Source organism: Halichoeres trimaculatus, unplaced genomic scaffold (genome assembly GCF_033239565.1).
Source record: "Halichoeres trimaculatus isolate MK-OKI-2021-1 unplaced genomic scaffold, fHalTri1.1 fHalTri1_scaffold_9, whole genome shotgun sequence".
NCBI classification, from domain to species: Eukaryota; Metazoa; Chordata; class Actinopteri; order Labriformes; family Labridae; genus Halichoeres; species Halichoeres trimaculatus.
Genome location: NW_027437188.1, coordinates 27,989,778 through 28,011,904, shown reverse-complemented (window position 1 = coordinate 28,011,904; position 22,127 = coordinate 27,989,778). Strand labels below are relative to the sequence as shown.

The window sequence follows — 22,127 nt, the reverse complement described above, 5'->3', positions numbered from 1 at the left end:
CAGTGAGCAAAAATTACAAAACACGTCAGCAACTTCATAAAAAGAAGCAAGTTTTGTGGGGTACTGACTGCTGACTGATTGATGAAACCCGAGGGGGCGGGTGAAACTATTATGATTGGTCAAATTTGCAAATATGTTGCCGTGATTGGATAAAATTCCAAGGTCGCCCTGAATTCACAGTGATTGGTTGAATTTGGGTTAATTGTTGTGATTGTGACATCGCAACTTCCAGTGTTCTTTTTATAAAAATGTCCTCTTATTAGGCCCAATATTTCCGAGATCTGTTTTTAAATCAAAAATACAAGCAGACTCATCATGAATATTTCCGAAATCTGTTTTTAAATCAAAAATACAAGCAGACTCATCATGAATACACAAGTGTATGTTTTGCATTGAAACCAGTCAAACCAACGTAGTAGACCAGAGCTTGTTTAGACCTTATTCGAGGAACACTTTTGGACAGTGGTCAAAGGAGAGGATCTGGATCTGGATGTAAAAGGATTCCCAGTCTAACTTCAAACTGCTGGGCTCAACCCAACAAATGATAATAATCAGGTTTAATCTGCAGTGGCTTTCCTGGAGGCTTTTGTTTGTGTGAACCAAACTGCTGTTCCTACTGAGCTCTAAATGCTCAGTAAGAACACACATTAGTGTCAAAGCTGAAATTAATGAAAACATTTGGGTCATGATCCTGAAACCTTTGGCTGACTTTCAGGAGCAGCAAAGTTTCTTGTCCACTTTGCCTTTCAGTCTTGATTTGAGAAAACGTACAGCTCCGCTTTGATCAATACTGCAGCATGAAACATTGCTGCAAAATCTTGTGATATGTAAAGTAGGAAACATTGTAGCTGTAAACATTAAAGGGTAATTTTCAGTGGCTGGGTTTGCATGTGAAAGCAGTCTTAGCATCTCTCCCTCCTCGTTTGAACACGGCCTGAAGCCTGCATTGACTGGCATCAGTTTGAACTTGGAATGACTTGGAGGAGTCAGCAAAGGTGAGAATTGGAGCTGTGATTATGTGCCGCTTCAGGGCTCATAAACAGCCCAAACAACAAGTGTACTACAAGTTTGCTAATGTAAGCAGAAGCACCTTGATCTCATGCACTCGGTGGACTCTGAGCAGACAGAGGATGCACAAGGACTACAGAGTGTGAGAAATTATTCACAAGCTTCTTGTTCAAGGTTTCACAAAGCTGACAAATAACTTGAACTCAACACCAGATGAATAGACTCACTTCTTCACAGCCCAGGTACAGCACACTTTAAAAAGAAACTAAAGGTGGGACGCAGATGGCCTGGTAGTCTAGGCTGCACCCCATGGGGTTCACCCCCAAGTGGGGTGACCCTGGTCTGACCTGGGATCTTTTTCCAGCGTGTCATTCCCCATTCTTGCCCCGTTTCCTGCTCTGTTCACTGTCCTCTCTTATCTGACTGAAGGCATGAAAAGCTACCCCAAAAAACTTTAAATAAAAAAAAGTAACTGAAGGACAAATTTTAATATTTAAAAGCAAAGTAAAACCTCAATGCTGCTATGAAAGTTTTTGGAAGCAACAACCAGTTGCAAAAAAATAACCAGGATAGCAGAGATAATTGAAAGGGTTGTGACTCATCGATGGCTTTTCAAGGCTAAATGGTAGCTTCACAATGTTACATAACACAAACACTCTCACAAACAAACCCCTCAGCCTGTGCAGCATAAAACAAGGTGCTCTACTGGCAGAAACAGCATATTTTCATCCAAAGTAAAAACCAACTGTTGTCCTCAAAAACCTGAAAAGTAATGTGAACTTTATCTCAGTGTAAAATATTTTTAGTACAAATAAATTCAATGACAATGATAGGTCTTCAAGACGGAGAAATTCTTCCACAAATGTGTTTGAATTGACAATAACATCGTCAAGTTGTCAGAAAGTACTTTATGCCAAACGTAGTTCAGTAAAACTTTCTACAAGGTGAAAGAATGTGACCGTGTTCTTGGTTTCATTTTCTTTCTTTTGTCAAAGAAAATCCCAAAGAAATACCTTAAAGAAATGCTTGGAGTATCCTAGAATATCCTCAGGTTTAGCACAAACACCACTTTTGACTCAGATATAAGCTGACAGGATTGTGGTGATGAAAGGTCAGAGTCCGAGAACATTTTTCAGTACTCTGAACAAAGTTTTGACAAATCTTATATGATTGAAAACTGACTCCCAAACAGTCACAGGTTAACCTCGCTATGGCATCATACTTTGTGCACCATGACTCTCAGCGCATTTATATAAACATCACTCAAAAGAGTGTAAACAGAGAACATCTTCAAATAACTACTTTGATTCTCAACTGAACTTGATTTGAACTGATGAAAGTGTGTGGGTCAAAAGTCACCTGTTCCACTCTGGCCAACACTGTACCTCTGACTCCCTTCACAGAATTACATCCCTTCCCATTAATTTAATCCTAATTGCAAAGGTGCAGTCTCCCCTCACACCACCTCTCCTAATGCAAGCCAACTCTTGCCATTGTGCAAATTTTTAAGTAATGCCACTCTCTTAATTTTCAGGTTGGTTGAGGCATAGAATTCAGAGGCATAAATTGAAGTTATTTGTGTTTGAGCTCCCGTCTGTGATGCTTATATAGACGTCCTTGCTTCAGCTGCAGCCTCTGCTTACTTCAGGCAGTGCTGTTTATTGTGGATGAGTCATTTCTTTACCTCCGTCGCAATTAACATGTGAAGGTCTGATACAGCTGGACATAAATTAGCAGCTGATAAGTGGTACTAGCTCATCCACAAGGTTATCTCAAACGAATTAAATTGTTGTGACATTTTTTTATCAGATATTTAAGAAAATGAAAGAAACTGAACGGAAATGTTCCAGGCATTTTTTTTTTTTCTTTTCAATAACTACGGCCCCCAGCTCAAATTAAAAACATGTCTCAAAATATTAGACATCTTGATTTTGAGTTCGGATCATTTACTAGAAAAACAGAAGAAATACCATCTATTTCTTGGTCTAGTTCATGGCAAGCAACCGCAATAATAGGCTTTCAGCCCCCGAAGGGCACACAGGCTGACTATTCTGATAGTGCTATTTTAAGACATAATAATGGAAAGTTGACTGAGAGAGAAAATAGAGGAGAAGATGGAGAACCAATCATGTTGACTACATCCTGGAGAGGATTGTCAAGAAAAGTTGATTTGACAACTTGGTTGAGTGTCACAAGTGGTGAACTGAAGCTTCACAAGTAGTGGACTGAAGCTGGTGCATCAAGAGCTACGACATTTAGACGTCTTATATCAAGCCACCCCTATACTAGAGACAACCTTGAAAGCACCTTACCTGGACTAAGGAGAAAAATAATTGAACTGTTGCTCAACTAGTGCTTCCAAGTCAAGTAAATTTGTACATTGACTACAGTGCTTGAAATCTAACAAAAATTCAGATTACAAGCCAGCTTGAAATACCCCATCCGGCGCAGCAAATGCCACAGTAAACGTTGCAAAATCCTCCAAGCATTCAAAAGAAACAACCGGAAAAAGTTGCAAGTGTACGTGCATGTGATGGTGCTTTTTAATGACACTTAATCAACTAATCTTAGACACATTCTCAAAGGGAGGATGAAAAAGACCTCTCTCAAAAGTGTTTTTATCGAAAACACCTGTGGGTAAAAGTGAGCAGATGCAGTGAAAAGGTCAAAAACCAGCCAAAAAGATTTAGTTATTCAGTTCAGCTTCCCCCTTCCACCTCCATCAGCATCTGCAACTCATCCAGTCTCCAAGGTAAATGGTGATCATTATACTTAATAAACCAATTAACTGCAGGACAATCTATTGTATTGTGGGGTTTTTTATTCCATATTCATTCTTTATAAGCACTTTCCTTATTATAAAACATTTTAAATTGCATTTAAATTCATTTAAATGGGCAAAATTGATTTGACATACAAGTAATTTCAGACACAAGCTCCATCAGGAAGAAATTAAACTCATAAGTCGAGGTGCCCCTGTATTTCATTTGATGATCAAGGTCAAAAAAGTCTGGAAAAGGAGTGGAGAGGCTCAGGATCAAAAGTGTTTGAAGCCCAGTATGAAGTCCACGCAGTCTGTAATGAATCTGGATGCACTGTTTGTTGGCGATGATCCAGGTCAGCCATCAACCTCTTCACATTTCAGAGCACTTCATGTTCCCATTTACCAAGAAGTAAGGATGGGTACTGAATTAGGTTTTTTTTTAGGTACTGACCGAATTATGTCAAAAGTACTGGGTATCGATTTGTGAAGAGTCAAAAGGTACCATGTTTAGGTACCTAAATGCATACTTGTGACTGTGAGGGAGAGGAAGAGTAGGGGATTTTCCATGCTGGACATGAACACAGCATTTCATGGTTACATATTAAAGAATATATTTGTTAAATTGTAAAATAAATAAATAAATAAATAAAAATAAAAAGTATACTTGATTATGAAACAAATTGATATTTTTTAACCACATCAACACAAAAAAGTACCGAAAACTGGTACTGTTGAGTACCGGATTGATTGCCAGGTACTGGGCATTGATCGTTTCAAATGTGAAAGGTACCCATCCCTACTAACAAGCTTTGTTGGGATGCTGATCTCTTTTACAAGCTGGACAAAGCACCTGCCCACAGCGCCAAAACTTCTGCCAAATGGTTACTGACTATGATGAAGCTGTCCTCGATTAGCCTAACCATGTAAAGATTTCAGGAGTATTGATGGGAAATTAGATACTAAAAAGCTAAAGGCCACTTTGTGCAGAACAGTTTGTTTATTACGGTTTAGATTTCCGTACCTGAGTAGCAACTGCTCTCCCTGAGATCCACTGATATTCATGATTGGCTGTTACTACTTAAATTGCAAACTTACATCGCTTAAAAATCGAAACACTACCCATGACCCCTGAGTATGTTACATTTATAAGTAAAATCTGTATTTATGCAATGAAATATTTTTATTATTATTATCTGATGATGAGGTACAGGTTTGAGTTGAAGAAATTATCTATAGTGGGTTTTTTTTTCCACTGATATCTTGTCAAAGACATCTATCAGCCATCTCATGTAAAGGCCAGAGAGCGTGCTGAGACCTTAAATAACTTTCACAGCAGGGCTTGACAGTAACGGTTCCCCCTGTTGCCAAGGGCGACCATATTTGGACCGCTGTCAACAATTTCCAGTCTGGTTGCCTCTGTTGGCAGCCGTTTTTCTTGTGCTTAGAAAAACAAGACTAAGTCCATCTGTCTTCTGACTGAGTGCGTGCCCCTGATGAACTGTTTCAGGGAGTGAAAATATTGAAAATCACAGATTAATAAAAAAAAAGTGAAATATTAACAGAAACTTTAATTTTTACTGAACAGAAAAAGATGAAGAAAAGAGAACCCCAATGAAAGCTAATATCAGGGACACATGACTGTTTTCCAGGCATCATTTGAAGCATGATGGGTGTGATGGATTAGGAGAGACACAGAAACCGTTAAACTGTTTGAAGTCTTCTATCCCCAGCAGACTTTTAACTACAGGTTTTCTACCCTTAGCTTCATATTGAAGTCAACAGAACCTGACAGGAGCAGCCCGCTGACGTTCTTAAGCAGCAGACGTTTTAAGTTATTAAGTCATTGCTCTTCAAGAGCTCTTGTTTGTAGGAGGAAAATTACTACTGAATGAAATTTTAATTTGTCACTTCTTTTGGCACCCTGACATGGAGGAGGATTAAAAAGAGCTTTTTAATTCTAAAACCAGTCAATAAATCTGAAAGCATCATTAAAGTGAATCTTACAGTTTGCACTTTTCCAAGAAGTCATTTTATTCTTCCCTTAATGTGTCTCAAGAGAAAAGACGTGTAATCATGATCAAATTCTCAGGTGTTTAATGTCCTCATGTGGAGAGATGGCTTCTGCAATGACGCACACATGTAAAAATTCTGAAAATCTGCAACCTTGAATCACTCTTTCCATCAGTGAACAGAAGGCTAATGTGAGCAGACGGGTCACACACATCAGTGGAGCGTCTGTGCCCTGGGGATGCAGAGCTGTTGCAAGGGGCAGGAGCTCTGCGGTGGATGTCTGTGAAGCGCTTCCAGACCAAAGAGGGCAGGGATCACGGTGTTGTCTTTGCGGGTGTCCTCCGTTACATAACGTTGGCATTAAGAAGGTTGAGCATCCTTTCAGTGATTTTTAACCTCAGCCAGCTGTGGTTTCTGCTGTTGTTCTGAGGTTAAACTACATGAAGCACAATCTTCCCGCCTGTCTGCATCAGTGCTGCTATGTCGCAGATCAAAAGCATTCATGGCTTTCTGAATGGACAGTGTACCCTCATTGCTTTCCTTTGTAACACCTATGGGTGCATGATTTCAGCTGCAAATGGCTGACAGCCTGCTGTCAGATAGGATTAAGGAGAGGGTTACCTGTGTGCTGAAGCCTAGAAGGCCAAAAACCAGCCGAGCTCTGTGAGGTGAAAATAATTCAGCTCTCAGTAATAACCAAGATGATGTTAGACCTGATCTGAGCTCACTCATCCGCAGAATATGGGATCATTACCAGAGACAGATTTTCAGCCCTGGTGCCAATCAAACAGAGGGAGTTTCTGAGTGTAGCAGGTCTAGGTTTTACAGAGAAGCCTCAGAAGAAACATTTTCACTCATGTAGTATTCACATTGTTCTCTCCCTATGGAGTGTGTACTAGGCCTGGGTGATAAACTGAAAATTTGCTGTCACCGAAATTCACTACAAAGAAACGACATCATTTTGCCCATGTCATTAAATTTGGTGTTTTAATAAAAAAGAAAAGGTGCAATACATAACACAACCCGTAGACAAAGTAAAGCAGTCAAAGCTGAGCCTGCTGTGCTTGTTTCCAATATAAATCGACATCTGTCGTTTGGAAACATTTTGCAAGGTTCTAGAAGTGCCACCCCCAGACAGCAGCCCATAACAGGGGCATTTGCAGGGGCGACACGACACTATAGAGAACACATAAAGCGTGAGTGCCACACAGCGCTTTGCACTACACTGTACTTAGAAACCACTTTAGTCAATCATTGCATTCACACTGCATGTGCTATGGTCCGCCGGCACGGCTGTCACGCTGTGAGTCTAATTTTGCCAGAGTACGCTGCAGACTTGCGCCAATCTTTGCGGAGCAGATCGTACGATTGTTCTGGCTCCCAATCATAAATCTCATCCTTGTTGATCACATGGCCAGAATCTATCAGCAAGTCGTATCCAGAGGAAATATGAGGTTTTGGATGAGGAAAAGTTAATCTTGCAGGTGAAAATTTCATAATTCTATATGACACAATACATTCGTCCTATGAGGACACAAACAGAGAGGAGAAGGCATGGACTGAAATGGATGAAGTTTTTTGAGGGCCAGGTGAGTGAAACATAATAATTAATTGGTATATGTCTGGGATTTATCGTGAATTTATCGTTATCGAGGTAAAACTGCCCAATTTGTCATAATATTGATTTGAGGTCGTATTGCCCAGCCCTAGTGTAAACTATACACAGTTTAAAAAGGCCATGCTTACTTTAAAATATCAACACTTTGATGTTTCACAAGTCTCTTCCAAACACTTCAACATAAAGTATAATATTGAACCAAAAACAAAATTCTAAATTAAAATTTCTAGCAGTAAAGCATGGTTTAAAAATGTTGCATAAATGGCAAGGAGCTTTCTCTATGATTTCATGCTGCCACGGAAGCAGATGAGAGGACTAAAAGAGAATTCAGGTGAGGACTTAGAAAGAAGCAGAACATGTCACAGAAGGGAGAATTCAGGTGGGGACAATGGAGGGTAGAACAGCGGGGGGATATGGGCAAGAGGTCATACTGTACACTCTGCCTCCTCCCACTTTACAATATTCATGATGGAACAGAATAAGGAGGAGAGTCTGTCAAGTAATGTTGGAGGAAAAATCTTAACATGTGAGATGGAGCCGTTATACCTAAGTCAGAGGTTTTTTGATGCAGGATGTTGCTGCAAATCTCGACTCTGATTGGTCTATTTCTGCAGATGACCCTGTGTTTTCTGCAGGAGGCAGCTGTGTTGTTGCCCCTGCTGTGTGAAAATAGTAATCGAATTAAAATGAATGAAGGGAGCCTGTACAATAACAACTATAACAAAGAAGCTCTTGGAAAACACGGCGCTGCAGAATCTACTCTTGAGGTACATTTGCAGGTTTCTCATTATAGCATCATTAAATCAGGAAACATGAGGTGTCTATCAGGGGTCATGTAAAATCATGTAGCAAACACACGTGCACATGTTGCAAACAGTTGCTCGCACACAATCAATGTAATGAGCAACATTTCACCGTCCATTTAGCTCATTACTCTGGAGGTTTTGATTTATTTTGTTTGACAGCATCAGCCCAGTGATTTTCTGTTTCCTGTCTGCTGAGGGTTGAGTTTTGCTGGAGGAGACGGAGCGAAAAACTTTGCACCTGCCAATCGTCTGACACAGCTTCTGTTTTCATCTGCAGGAGCTCTTTCATTTATCTTATAATTATTTGTGTCCTCATTTTTGTTTTTTAACGGTTTCCCCCCACACTAACCTATTTTTATGTATTGCACCTTTCAAAGGCTCCACATGTGTAATTATCTGATATAAAGTGAGATTCTCCTGGGTTGAGAGATGCATGCGTCTCCTCCTGGAGGTGCATTCTCTCTTCAGCAGCAGAAATGATTTCAGAGGAGTTGTGTGTGATAAGATGAGACAGAAACCTTTTGGGCATGACTAATGCTACTGAGTCCAATTAAGCTGATGTCTTGTACCCACTGAATTAAATCACCCTGATATGATCTTGTCTGCCTGTGCATATATTTGCCTCCAACTCTGATCACCTGAAAAATTGGAGAAGACAGAGAGCTTCACATATCCACGAGCGAACGTTGTGCATATCACCATAATTGGGGAACTTTCTGCTTATACTTCTGCATCTGAAGACGAGCTGTTGTCAGAATGCTAGATTCAGGAAAAGGGAAGATCAGAAGCGCAGGAAACATGCCCTACAAAAGAATAATTGATGTGTAGTTGTGACACTGGCAGAAACTATTCACGTGCAGGAACTATACCAAATTAATAGTTTGTTCTTTGTGATGGAAATCAATAAAAATGTGCAGATATGGGGGGATACATAGCGTGGTTCAAGCAAACTGCCAACAAACTACAGTGAGTCCCCGTTACCACTGCACCACACCCGCTGAGACTGGATTTATGACTTAGTTAAGCTCTCTGAAGGCTGCAACAGCTTGCCAGTAAAATGATTGTTAGTCTAGCGGAAGCCATAAATCAAAACAGTCCGGGGTTTGTCATTATCTATTAATACTCCGCTGCTTTGGAGCTCCAGAAACAGCCACAACTTGTGCACCCCCTCTTCCTCCCGAGACCGAAAGATCCTCTGAGAAAGATGGAGGTAAAAGACAGCTCTTCAAAGTTTGCTCAGCTTGCGATTGATTTACTCATCCCTTCGTGGTCTGCTGCGCGCTCTGACAGCTCTGGAGGTGGAACAGTGTTGAATGCCTTAATTGAGCTGAATGTGCAGAGCTTTAGATGCTGCAGGCACAAAACCCACACAATTAGAGAGGACTAATGACGGGGGGTATCACCCATTATTTCTCCAAATAACCCACAGGGCTTCCCATATTTAGTCGCACTAAGTCTTAATTAGTGATTAGGAAGAGAGAATGAAGTATTTAACAAAAACTGAGCATATTCACACGAGCAAATCTTTGACAGTCTCCTCATTTGTGATGTACGATATCTAGGCCAGAGTTTGAAGACTTGTTTGAAAATCTTTTGTATTGACTGCATTATTAAAAAGTTTCTCTGTCTTTCCAGAGCCAAGATGATAAACACGTTATCCACAACAACCAACTTGGTAAGTCTATTTCTTTGTTTTTATGTCATCATAATTGCAGCTGAAGTTAGAAAAAAGAAACAAAAGTTAGAAATATTTGAAAAATATATTGGGTTTTTTTTCAAATTGCCAAATTTAATTTCACAATATCAGTTATTTTCCAATATCACACAGCTTCACCTAGTTCCAATAAAATTCTAATTTTTTTAAGTGGGAAGAATGGCTTCGTGTAAGTTAATAAGGTCACAACAAATCACAAATAATAGGTGGTAACACATTATGCCAAAGGATGCACCCAGAAAAAGAAACTGGTCACAATGTCATAGAGTTAGAACTTGCTCAATCTTTATTCCTAAAAGACCTTCTTGCTATGTGATCAAAATGCCCCACATATGGCACTTCCTCTGTTTATTCAGGCTACAGGCGGCTAAAAGGGGAAATAGCTCACCCCACAATTGTTCAAATTCAAAGTGGTCCAATAACCTACATTACTGGGTGACAGAACTATGCTCCCCATGAAAGAGGATAAGAACTGGCCTTTGTTCCTGCACCGATATTAACTATGATCTCCAGACAGAACACTTTTTTCTGGCATAACAAACCTTAAGTTTTTTAATAGCAAGTATATGATCAATCAACATATCTCTGATTCAGTGAGGTTCTTCTTACCCGTGCACACATTTGTAAAAACAGAAACCGGTATAGCTTGTAGTCACAACTCAGCTCACCTGAGATGTTGGTCCTCAGAGTACGATCAGAATCAGAGAAGGAAGCTTTCACACTCTTCATGAAAAGCCATTAAATATCACAGCTCTAAAACACCAGATGCTTCTCTGGTCCGGCTCCGCTTGTTGCGTGTTTTCTGTGTATGTCAACCATGGGTCGCATTAACCAGTTATTTTCTGTCTTTGACAGAATTTTTTGAGCAATGACGGAAAATCTGGAGGTTGCCCGTCATTTTGACAGATTAGAAAACCTAAGAGTGACTCAGTCGGTCACTTTCATAATTAAGCAACTATTCATTAATCACATACAGTACCTACAGTCAACCCCCTGTCCAGCTGGTGGCGAGCATGCATAATTAATTAGGTATTGTGTTGTCATGTTGTTGCCATGGGTTGTTGCTGATGGCGTGCTTAAGATCTATGGTGATAATGCAATCGGGCGCATCGGTGACCGCAATGACTGTGAAACTGACATCATGACCACATGCTCCAGGATTTCCTTCCAGTGAAGCAGGTTCTGGCAGGATCAGGAAACATGTCTCTCTAAGAGTCACGCCAACTGTTTATTATTTCACTGGGTGAAGTGTTTCCAGACTTTAAAACACTCACTGAAGCAGCAGTGGTCATCCCAGTATGTAGTGAAGCGGCAGAAAGAAGCTTCAGCCTCCATAAAATCAAACAAGATGCCAGAAGTCGGCTGTGTGATGCAAAGGCACATAACCTGATCTCCTCTGCTGTGCTCTCACTTGATGACCTTGATCCCACAGAAATGCGCTTCTACTTTAAATCCATGCAGCCCAGGAGAACAGTTGAAGCTCAGGCAAATCAGAATTAAAAAAAAGCCGGCAAAAATCTTGACTTGAAACTTATTGTGAAAACAGTTTTGAGTTTTTTTCTGTTTAATTAAAAAAAAGCGCATCCCGCCTGCTGAGAGCGCCTTTTTTTTTTTTCTTTTTGGAGGGCCTTTAGAGCTCTCGGCAGCTGGGTTGCTATCTTTATTCAAGCAATATAATTGCCCTGCATAATTAATGTTACAAGTTGTGTTTGAGTTGCTTTTGTGATGACATGCTAAAATATTTAATTCATAGGTATCAACTAGGGGTGTAACGGTACACAAAAATCACGGTTCGGTACGTACCTTGGTTTCAGGGTCACGGTTCGGTACATTTTTGGTACAGTATGGAACAACGCAAAACCATTTTCTTGTTTAGCATGTTTATTAAACCAAAAACTTGCCATTATACAGCGAGGGGGAGGCTCTTCAAGCTCCGGTTGGTCATTAGCAGCAGCCATGATGCACAATTCAGACACAAGCTCCTGTGGCTACGGAAGCTCTTTGATATTCATCTTCTGATTGGCTCACCGTGATACGTCACGTCCACATGATATGCACATGATCGCAAAGCACTAATCGCAGACCACTTTCCTCATGAATATTAAAACGCCTTCCTTGCTCAGCCAATCATAGACGAGCACTCACATGAATATTAAAGAGCCATGTGCAGTGGCTAACGTAAACTTACTGTACTCGTTCGAATACAGCACTGTACTGAACCGAACGACCCAATGGAGCGGTTCGGCACGGATACATGTAACGTTACACCCCTAGTATCAACATTGATTTTTTTTAACTAATCAACCTTTGTTTATTATGACAGACAGTTAAAATATGTAGCGCAGCCTCCGATGTCAACTCACACTGGCTGCGTGTTGAGTCCTACTTGTTGCATGACTGCCTGACAGCTGGAGCCACAAGACTAAGGGGTACCCATGCTTCCCACTCATGGTTCATATTGAGCTATAACACCTCAAAGCTGTTGACTCCTGGCCTGGCTGCACTCATTATGTCTATTTGTTGTTCTAGTCAAGCTAAATGCGACCTGATTTGTTTTATTCTGAAAGTCACAGGCTGTTTTAAGCTTGTTTACTTGCTTAACTCCCCATCCTGCTCGATCTGCCATATGGTGAATTGATGTGTCCCAGCCCAGGTATCTGGTAGAAATAGGACGGCTGCATATATGCTGCAGCCTGCCGGAGCAGGGACGCAGCCGGACCCCAACAAAGTGAATGAACTGTAAATTGACACATTGACTTGAATGGAAACCTATCTGATCCCATACTGTGACAAAAAGGGGAAGCATCTGGTGAATTTTTGGTGAAGAGCTATCTACAGTTGTGACATTCAAGTCACTTATAAAGCACTTAGGAAACAGTCCCTTTAGTGGGCGGACTTTAAGGGGAGGGTTTTCTGACATTCATTCATTCATTTTTCACATCTGTTACACACTCTGATATTGTGATCCCTTTTTTGAGTGTGTCAGTTTATATCATTTGTTTTTTGCCCTGGGAAAAATAAATTCAAGTAGAGACGCTAATTTCATTATGAGAGTGATGACTTTTCCTCTCGTCCCATTATTTTTCATCTGTCTTGATTGAATTCAATATAATTTACATTTTTTCATACATTTGATGGATTGGTTTCTCTCTGTTAGTTAACCAGCAAGCCGCGGGTATTTTTCTCTAGGTAATAATGACACACTGTGTCCAAGGTGTTTCAAAGTGGTCTCTCATCATATCTGTATTCTTGTCATGTTGTATACCTGATGCTACCTGTGTTCAAAGCCTCTGTTCAGAGAGTGGGTCATGTTTTGTACTCTGCTGTGTTTGATGTTTGGATCAGTCTGCTTCACTGGAACTAATTAGTAATGCTGGACCACATTCAAAGAGCTGAACTATTACTGAGCACTTTCCAATTTAAAATAACTGTACGCAGGAGAGTTTGAAATCCATTATCACCCAATATAATCATCAATAATAAATGTTGAAATGAAAAATGTCTGACAGCGTGAAACTATTAAGTTAAGTGAAAATAATAAAAGTGCTTTTGTCTGATGTCTGTCTTGAAAATTGAATCTTCAAAGCTGCGTGGACGTTTTTATAAATATAGTCGCATCTCTTCATCGATTCAACAGCGACCAGGAATTTCATAAGTAGAGCAAATAAAAAGGTCTCATGCGTGCCTTTCATGCTTCAGAGCGCTCGCACAATCAGCGTCTGAGAGTGATTTTTCAGAAGCCTGCAGAGGAGTCGAAGCTGGTTTTCTGGACCTCTGCCTGTTCATTCAACTGGGTCACCACGGACACAAAGGCGCACAAAAGCAACTTCATAATGCTCTCATTTGGCACCTCAGCACAGAGAGGAAATACAAACAGACAGCTATCTGAAAAATAGAGCCTCACTATCTGGCACCAGCACAGTGTTTCCCTTTGTGACACGAGAGACGCTGCTCACTCCTGCAGGGAGTGATGTTTGTGGGAACGAATTCAAAAGATGAGCAAAGAGAAGTCAGGCTTTTATTGTTTAAACCATACAACAGACATGAAAAGGTGTTTCTGCCTTGTTTGTTTTAAAGGTGCAGGTGACCTTTGAGAAACTACTGAAGCTGATCTCTGAAAGTGTCTTTTGAGGGAAGAAAGGAAGCGGTATTTAAACAGAGTGACGTCTCATTGAAGTCTGAATAAAATGAGACACTGCAGATCTACGGAAATACATATTTTTAGAGCGAACAAATATCAGCATGAGTCCTTTGGCTGTGTTGTGCTGCATGTTGTGCTTTTAAAATTCTCGAGAACAGAACGAGGTGAGACCTTGGAAAAACTGCCTCAGGTGAAGAAATCATTCATTCCAGCCTCATTACAAACATATAAACCTGCATTATTATACATCAGCATTTAAAGAAATGAAAAAGTGTTTTTATCAGTGCCTCTGGACATAAGTCCCCGCTGAATGTTACACAACCTCCTCCAGCACATAGAGACCTGGAGTAATACACTCCTCGTCTTTTGACTTCCTCTGCTCATTCTTCTTCCATCCTCCTCCTCTTTCTTCTGATCTGTCGTTTGCCCTTTCTCATGCTCCCTCATCAATGTCTGTTTCTTCTTCTGCTCCACCTTCTAAGCCTCTTTCTTCTTCATGTTTTTTTTCTCCTGCTTCCTTTTTAGACCTTTTCTCTGCTCTCATTCTTTCTTTTTTCTTTGTCAGTTTCTGTTTCTTCCTTCACCTCTTCATCTCCTTAATCTCCTGGTATTTTTTAACAATAGCTCATCTGTCTTCTTTTCCTGTTTTTAACCATTTGCTCTTATTCCTCCAAACATTTTCAGTGTTTTGGTTTTGTTCTTACTCATCCCTCTTTTACCTCATTAGCTGCATTCTCCTTCTTCACCTCTTCTCCTATGTTCCTGCTCCCCCCTTATTCAGCCTCCTCCCCTTTCCCCCTTTTTCTGTTTCCTTCTTTGTATCTCCTACTTGTTTTCTCTCCTCCTTCTTTTCTATCCTCCTCATTTCTTCTCCCTCATTCGTGTCCTTACTCTTCCTGTACTTTTCTCCTTTTCAATCTTTTCCTTCATCGCTATCTCTTTTCTTTAACCCTTCTTTTAGTTCTTTATTTCTTCTCAACCCTTTTTCTCACCCCTTTTCTCCTTCCTTTTTCTCTTCTACATCTCCATCTCCTCTGTCACTTCTCTGTCCTCCTTCTACCTTTTCTCTTTCTTTCTTCTCCCTGTTTTCTTTCCTTTTCTCCTTTTTTCTCTCCTTGATCTTCTAGTTTCTTTTCCCCATCCATTTTTGTTCTTCACCCTCCTTTGTCTTTTGTTTTCCTTTCTCTCTATCTTCTTCAACTGCCTCTTCTCCATCTCTCCATCTTCCTTATTCTGTCTTTCTTTCCCTTTTTTCTCTCTTCTCCTTCTTCTTCCTCTTTCTCTCCCAGTCCATCTTCTTCCACAGTTTTCTCTCCTTCACCTCCCTCTTCTCATTTCTTCTCTCTCCTTCTTCCATTTGTTCTTCTACCTCTGTTGTCTTACCTTTTCTGCCTTGTCCACTCCAACTTTTTCTTTATTTCTTCTCCTCCCCTTCACCTTTTTTAATGTTCCATTTCATAGCTCTGTCTGGTACTAAATGCTGTTTACCTTTTCCGTTCTTCACTTGTGCATCCTTTCTCTTATTGTCTCTTCTCTCCCTCTTCTGCCCCTCTACCTTTTTCATCTTCTGCAGATAAGTTTAAACCTAATCAGATCAAACCAACGTAATATGATGGAAATCAATAAACATCACAATAAATCTTTGCGGTCTTGTGGCTGTCGACTTCAATCACCTCAGTGAGATCACTGTAGTTTCTAACTCTTAGCCTGAAGTATGAAAGGATGGGAAAGAAAGAGCAGTGCTTAATATGCACAGAGCAACGGTGGAGGAGTTACTGTAATGAATGATAATGCAACTCAAGAACTTTTCAAATTAGCCAAAGTTTCTAAGAACAGAAAGTGCTTTCACATCATGTCTGCTCTGATCCTCTCTTCTTCCCTCAGCTTCCACATACATGAGCAATAAACAGAGGGGATACAGAGGAAAAAGAGTGACTCTGAATAAATTGAAAAAATCAATAAAGTTTTGACCTCAGTGACTTTATGGTGTCACATCTGCCAACTTCAGCTTGTTATGTGATTCAAGGCAACAACATTATTATCTCTTATTTATTGTTTGTGTAATACTGGTTTAAAAAACAGTTGTTAATATAATTATTGTTACTATCATTACTATTATTTTCAATACTGAACTGTATATATGTTCATCTGGGTATTCAGACTAGGTTGAAGACTTCTGTAAAAAGATCCAATCTTGCAACTTCTTCCTGGAGGATTTCACATTGAGACTAACGGGGCCTAGTGAAAAAATCACATCATCCTACTTCAAAAGACATAAAATTGCAAATGGATGGATAATTCAGATAAAGCTATTGCCTTATAAAGCTGCCAAGGGCCAAGAAGGGAACCAGTTTCAGAGTAAAACTACAAAATCAATGTATAGTTTGTTTAATCAGGATTCAGTGATTTACTTGAACAGGAGATGGTACATTTCAGAGGATCCATCCTTATGAATAAATATCTATAGATCACAGGTATATATACATCCTGAACATTTTTCATTAGTCTAATAAAATATTTAAAAGAACAAGCATAAAACCTAAATGTAAACTCATGAGGTATAACGCATCAGTAGAGTCGAAAAGCACTTTGACTCTTCTCATAAATCTGGAAGTAACCACCCAAAGCCTTGACTTAACGCTCAGCGAAAACCAAGGCTCCACCCAGTGTTTAGTGGTGGAATTGCATTCACTTACAAAACTATTATTTGGTTTATTAAAAAAATGAAATAAACACAGGTTTAGGTCTGATACACACTGGACTGGTTCTAAAAGATGAAAGACTTAAAATTAGATCTGAATTTACAAAGTGATCCCCTGTGCTGTAGTTCCCAAAGTGAGGTTTGTGATCCCCTGGGGGGTCATAAATGCTCTCCAAAATCTAGTCTTTTTATAAATGTATATTTGATTGTAAAATTATAGAAGCAAAAATACTGGTTATTTTATTTTATTTTTTTCAAATCATGTATATAGAACATGTTTGATCTGTTTTCACATTTCTTTATTACAACAAGACCCCACAGTTGTCTTCACCAGGATAACAGTGGTACCAGTGATGACACATAGGTGGTCTCATTTTCTATAAATCAGCAACATAAAGTATCTTCAGTACTTTGGAAGTATAGATCAGACAAAAAATAAGTTGTTTAGTGGTCTAGCTGAGTTTTAGCTGTTCAGAAATTTGTATTCTGTCTCTTAATCTGTCTTTTTGTGGCATTTTTTGACGTTATGCTTCTCTACCGTGTAGAAACAAACTGTTCTACTTTGACTGAAAAAGAAAAACCCCAAGTTTAGATATTTGTCTGTAATATTTTGGGAAAATAAATGACCTGTAGTTTGGTTCATTATCAGAGGAAGGAGAGAAACATTGTTGCCAAAATCTTTCTTTTTTCAAGTTGTATTTTTTCTTTTATCTCAAAGTGTGTGAAAGTTGAGGGTCGTGAGAAACTTTGTATCACAAACACTGATTTGTAAATGCTTGAGAGGAAAGAAGGTGCGCCAGAATTTAAATCACACTATCAGTACAACAATAATTAAGCCCAAGACAGCCACTCCACTGTCCCCCTCTGTGGATGTATTATATTCATGCAGTGGCTGTGAGCCAGCTTCTTCAGCCCAGAGGGGACACGCTTTGTATCTTAAGGAAGGCACCATGTCCATGAGACGCTATCTGAACTCTCCCAAAGTTCCCTCTCTTTACTTTCTTTATTTCCTTTCTCACGTGTTTGGCAGCTAGCCGACTCTATTGTTTCTGTTATTCTTCTGTTTCTGTTTGTTATTCAGCACAGGGCTGATGACTTTACAGCAAACATCAGTCCTCTGAAATCTAAAAAATGTACTTGGACTTTATGGCTGTATGGAGGTAGAAAATCATGCATATTGTTCAGGGAAAAAAAGAGATATTTTCAAGGAAAAATGACTATTGAGTGGCATTCAGTTAATTTTTCGAACACTATTATGGATAATGAATGGTTTTCATAAGCACAACCAGGACTACATCCTGTGTTAATTGCCTAAGCTTCCTGAATAATTGATGCTAAGTGAGGTTTAAGGGTTGAGTTTGGCACTCATTAGTCGTCAGCCGAGTGTCCGTGGAGTCATGAACTCCAGAGAGCCGTTAATGAGTGTGATTACCGCAGGTTTGAGACCCCTTTTTTTAACCTTTAGGCTGCTGAGTTGTTTTGTACGTGCGTCTGCTTCACGTCCTGGAGAGAATTCCAATTAGCTAGATTTTACAGAAGGGCTACTTTTCTCTCTACTGGCTTTCCCCCTTGTTACAAACGTGCTTTTTCTCTTTCTCCCTCACACACACTTCCTTTTCTTCCACCATTCTCTCCTCATATGTTCTCTTACTTTTCTTCCTCTCCCCTCTCTTCACATATTTATGACACTGACCTTTTCAGCCGTGAGCTAAAAGTTAAATACACCATGCTCTCAATTGATCTTGTACAAGGCAATTAAAAGTTTGTATTAATATGAAAAGAAGGCTGACAGAAAATCGTTTCACTTGCTGCATGACACATAGGCCTGCGATGATTGCCTACAGGGAAGGTAGATTATTTTTATTCAGCTAAATCGAACTCTCGACAGCCTAAAAAGTTGGCTATGTAATGAATTTGGGCTTCCAGATTGAATATCGCCGGATGTCTGTGGATTGGCTATTAAATCCTGGTGCTGTGTGGTGTGACGGTCATGGTTAGTTTGGTCGAGAGAGTGCAACCCAATTCTCTCTGGTGCAGTGTGTCTCCCCGATGCTCCGATTTGGATGCGAGGAAGAGTGAGATGGAGGGGAGTTTTTTCAGAGACGGATGATTCTGTGCCATCTCGTCTCGGGGAGCCCAATGATGTGAGTCATTGGAGTGTGGAAGGTTTTACACGAGCACAATCAGCTGCTGGATGGAGAGCCGGGCAGGCTGACGATGGAAATGAGCTATTGACATCCTCTGTCATCTCTGAATATGTGCTGGCAATGAAGAGCTTTGGATCTGTGGTGACACTTTCATTGTTCCCACAACTGCCCTCGATGGTTGCTCTTGCAGAATCTTTTCCCTCTAGACTTTTGCTGACATTTGTCATCGAAATTGGACTATTGATCCAATCCTTATGCTTCTCCTTTTTCACTCAAGATTCTGAGATAGATTCAAAGCCCTGCTCCCCTAAACTTATCCATCTCTACAGCTGTGACCTGTCCACTGCTCTGCCCTGGATGTTTGTTTATGCATCACTGTGGGGCTTTAGGCTCTTTGGGCTGAAACAAAGTGTCCCTGTGACAGCTGTGGTGACGACACACACCTGCTCGCTGACACTGATGGAGATGACAGAGCGGCAGGAGTGCCTACAGGTCAGTGTGCTCTTAGAGCCTCTGCCATTTGGCAACGCCTGCCTTCCTGCTCTAAGGAAGTGTCACTATTGATTTGTGTCAATGAGCTGACAAGACTGCAGGGCCTGGCCACAACAAGAGATCTCACAATCTATATTCAAGAGGAGATATTTACCTCAGCCTGCTGTATCCCTGCACACACCGAGAAATGGAGACATACTGACGCGTTTTTTGTCTTGGAGTCAATCAACAATGGTTTCAGGGTACATGGGACGCATATTAGTTTAATCAGTCTAATTTGAGTTTTGATTTTAAAGAATATACATTTTGGTGTGAAGGAAAAATGAAAGGAAACATGACTCGTTATTTTGCGATTGTGCAAACAGCTCGGTACAGTTGTCTGTTTTTTGCAAATTATTTATACTGTAATTGAGGCAGTAAAAGAGAAATTTCCAAATCAAGTATCAGTATCAAAGCAACTCTTCAAGAATATCCATCACTTAAACTTATCAACCAACTCATCCTTTGAACTCGACAAGCGAGAAGTGGAGGATGTGAGTCCACACAGCCGTAGAAGCTTTCATGAGGACCTTGCTTTAGATCAGAAGGGGTAAGCCTTTAAAGAGCTGCTCCATGCATTGAGTGAATGCATCAGATCAGAGAGAAAAAGAGGCACAATTCTCCTGTGTCTCATTTCATCCAATATCTTTCAGGGTCGCTGTTTTCTTTTTTTCTTTTCTTCTCTGTAGTCGCCTCGGTGGAATACTGAATGAATGAGGAAAGATAAACGAACACTACTCTCGCGCTTTCCAGTTGTTCAATCAGCCCGACAAAATAAAATCATCTGCTCTGGGGTGACCCGGTCCTTGCCTTCATCTCCCCAGGAACTTTCAATCTCTTTCATTGAAGACGTATTATTGTAAGCCAAGAGGCTTCCTGAGATAATTTCACTGAACCACGGAAAAAAAGCTCTTTCTGGCATGTTTGGCACCGGGGTGCTGCTTCACATCTTTGCCCGGCTATTAAATAGATAAATTGATGGCATACTTTCGCCTCAGGGAGAGCTGCTACTAATACAAGCTGAGTTACTACCGCTGGCCCTGAAAGCCTCAGTGACCAAAATCTGCACTTCTAAGCAAACATTACTGCTGCATTATGAGTTTCACTTGGTTTTTAACAGTTTTCTTAGCACCTGCAGAAGTAAACAAGACCTTTAGGCAGAAGTTTGGCTGTTTTCTATATTTATTTTTGGCAGCTTAAAGAGGAAAGCAGCACACAGCACAGGTTAACGATTTTTTAAGTTCACAGAAATATCTTTTTTTGACTCTTTTTAAAGGGTTTTGGTGGTTATGTTCCAGGACAAACAAAATAAAAAAATACCTACTGAAGAAAAAATAGGTAAAATGGAAACTTAAGGGATGCCAGGAAAATACTGAGCCAGAGGATTAAAAATGGTGAATAACTAATCCCGAGCATTTCCTCTTCTTATTAAAACATTTTAATAATGTATATTTTATTCATCATATATCACCAGGTGTGGCTGCAAACAGAATCCTTCAAAATCAACTGGAGAATGAGATGTGAATGGGCTTGAGCCTTCTGCTGATAAAAAAAAGCTTCTTGGGCAGACTGCAAGGTTCATTGGTCCACAGAGGACACCACAATTCTAACTATATTAAATTTCAGTTTTAATGACATCTTGTGGAGTATTCAGAATCAACTTAACAACTGTTACAATTACCAGAAACTCCTCAGCAAACAACTGGCAACAATCTCTTCCTCCCACATACACGTGCAACTGCCAAACAACAAGCAAACAAGTTTGCTGGCTTGAAATAGAACTTTACAGAAAAAGGACAGGAAAGGAGAGAAATCTGTGAAACTTTCCATGCATTATTTTGACCTTATTACCTCACCACCCACAACAATAATCACATGCTGTCATTAAGGGCTGTAATATCTGACATTTCACCTTCACCCTGATGTGTGTCAGTTTTCACTAATTAGCTGTAAACACAGCTGAGCCAAAAAGCCTGTCACTAGTTTAGTCATTTGTTTTGCAAGTATTTATACAGAAGCCCTCAAGCAGGAAAAATCTAAACTTGTAACGAAGTCCCCAAAGATACGATGCATAGTGAGGGCGTGTTTGATCTGCTTTACACTTCGAGGTACAGTGTGTAGAAGTGGGAGTACTTACAGATATATTCAGTCAGATCCTAGATTTAATTAGTTTCTGGCTTACGCATCATGTCAGTTAACTCTTTATCATCCAAGTGCCCTGCAAGCTAACTGGACTTTTTCTTTAGGTATTTGAGCCTTAAAAGAAATGGTGTTCAGTGAGCTCATCTTCTCTTCTTTCAGGAACTGTTTGAATTTTTTCACCTGTGATTCCTATGCAATACTGTTATATCCTGGATATCACTGTGATGCTTGTCTATTCTTTTCTTCCATTTGGTTTTAAACAAGTGGCAAGCACCAGCTGTGAGGAATGACACTGCAGCCATGTGCCAAAAAAATGAAGTTCTTTGGGATTTCATTTGAAGCATGCTGCAGAAAGACCAGAAACAACATTCACACCAAGCCTAAAAGCTAACTTTTACAGTTTTAAAAAACATTTTTATAGCCTGGTTCAGCATAGCTTAGGTCTGAGTACCTCATTCCTCTTTCATTACATACTGTACGGTGGGGTTGGAGGTTCACAACTTGTCAGTTAAGAAGTTGAGATGACAAATTCACCCAATCAGAGG

General features: G+C 40.1%; 1 protein-coding gene across 1 annotated transcript in view; it reads left to right on the top strand.

Annotated features, from left to right (window-relative positions):
- The window catches only part of b3glcta (beta 3-glucosyltransferase a), an 80,935-nt gene that overhangs the window by 15,566 nt on the left and 43,242 nt on the right, over positions 1-22,127 (top strand). The window contains exon 3 of the mRNA XM_074680183.1: positions 9,842-9,881. Within this exon, the coding sequence (XP_074536284.1) occupies positions 9,842-9,881 (40 nt within the window). The remainder of the gene's footprint in view (positions 1-9,841; positions 9,882-22,127) is intronic.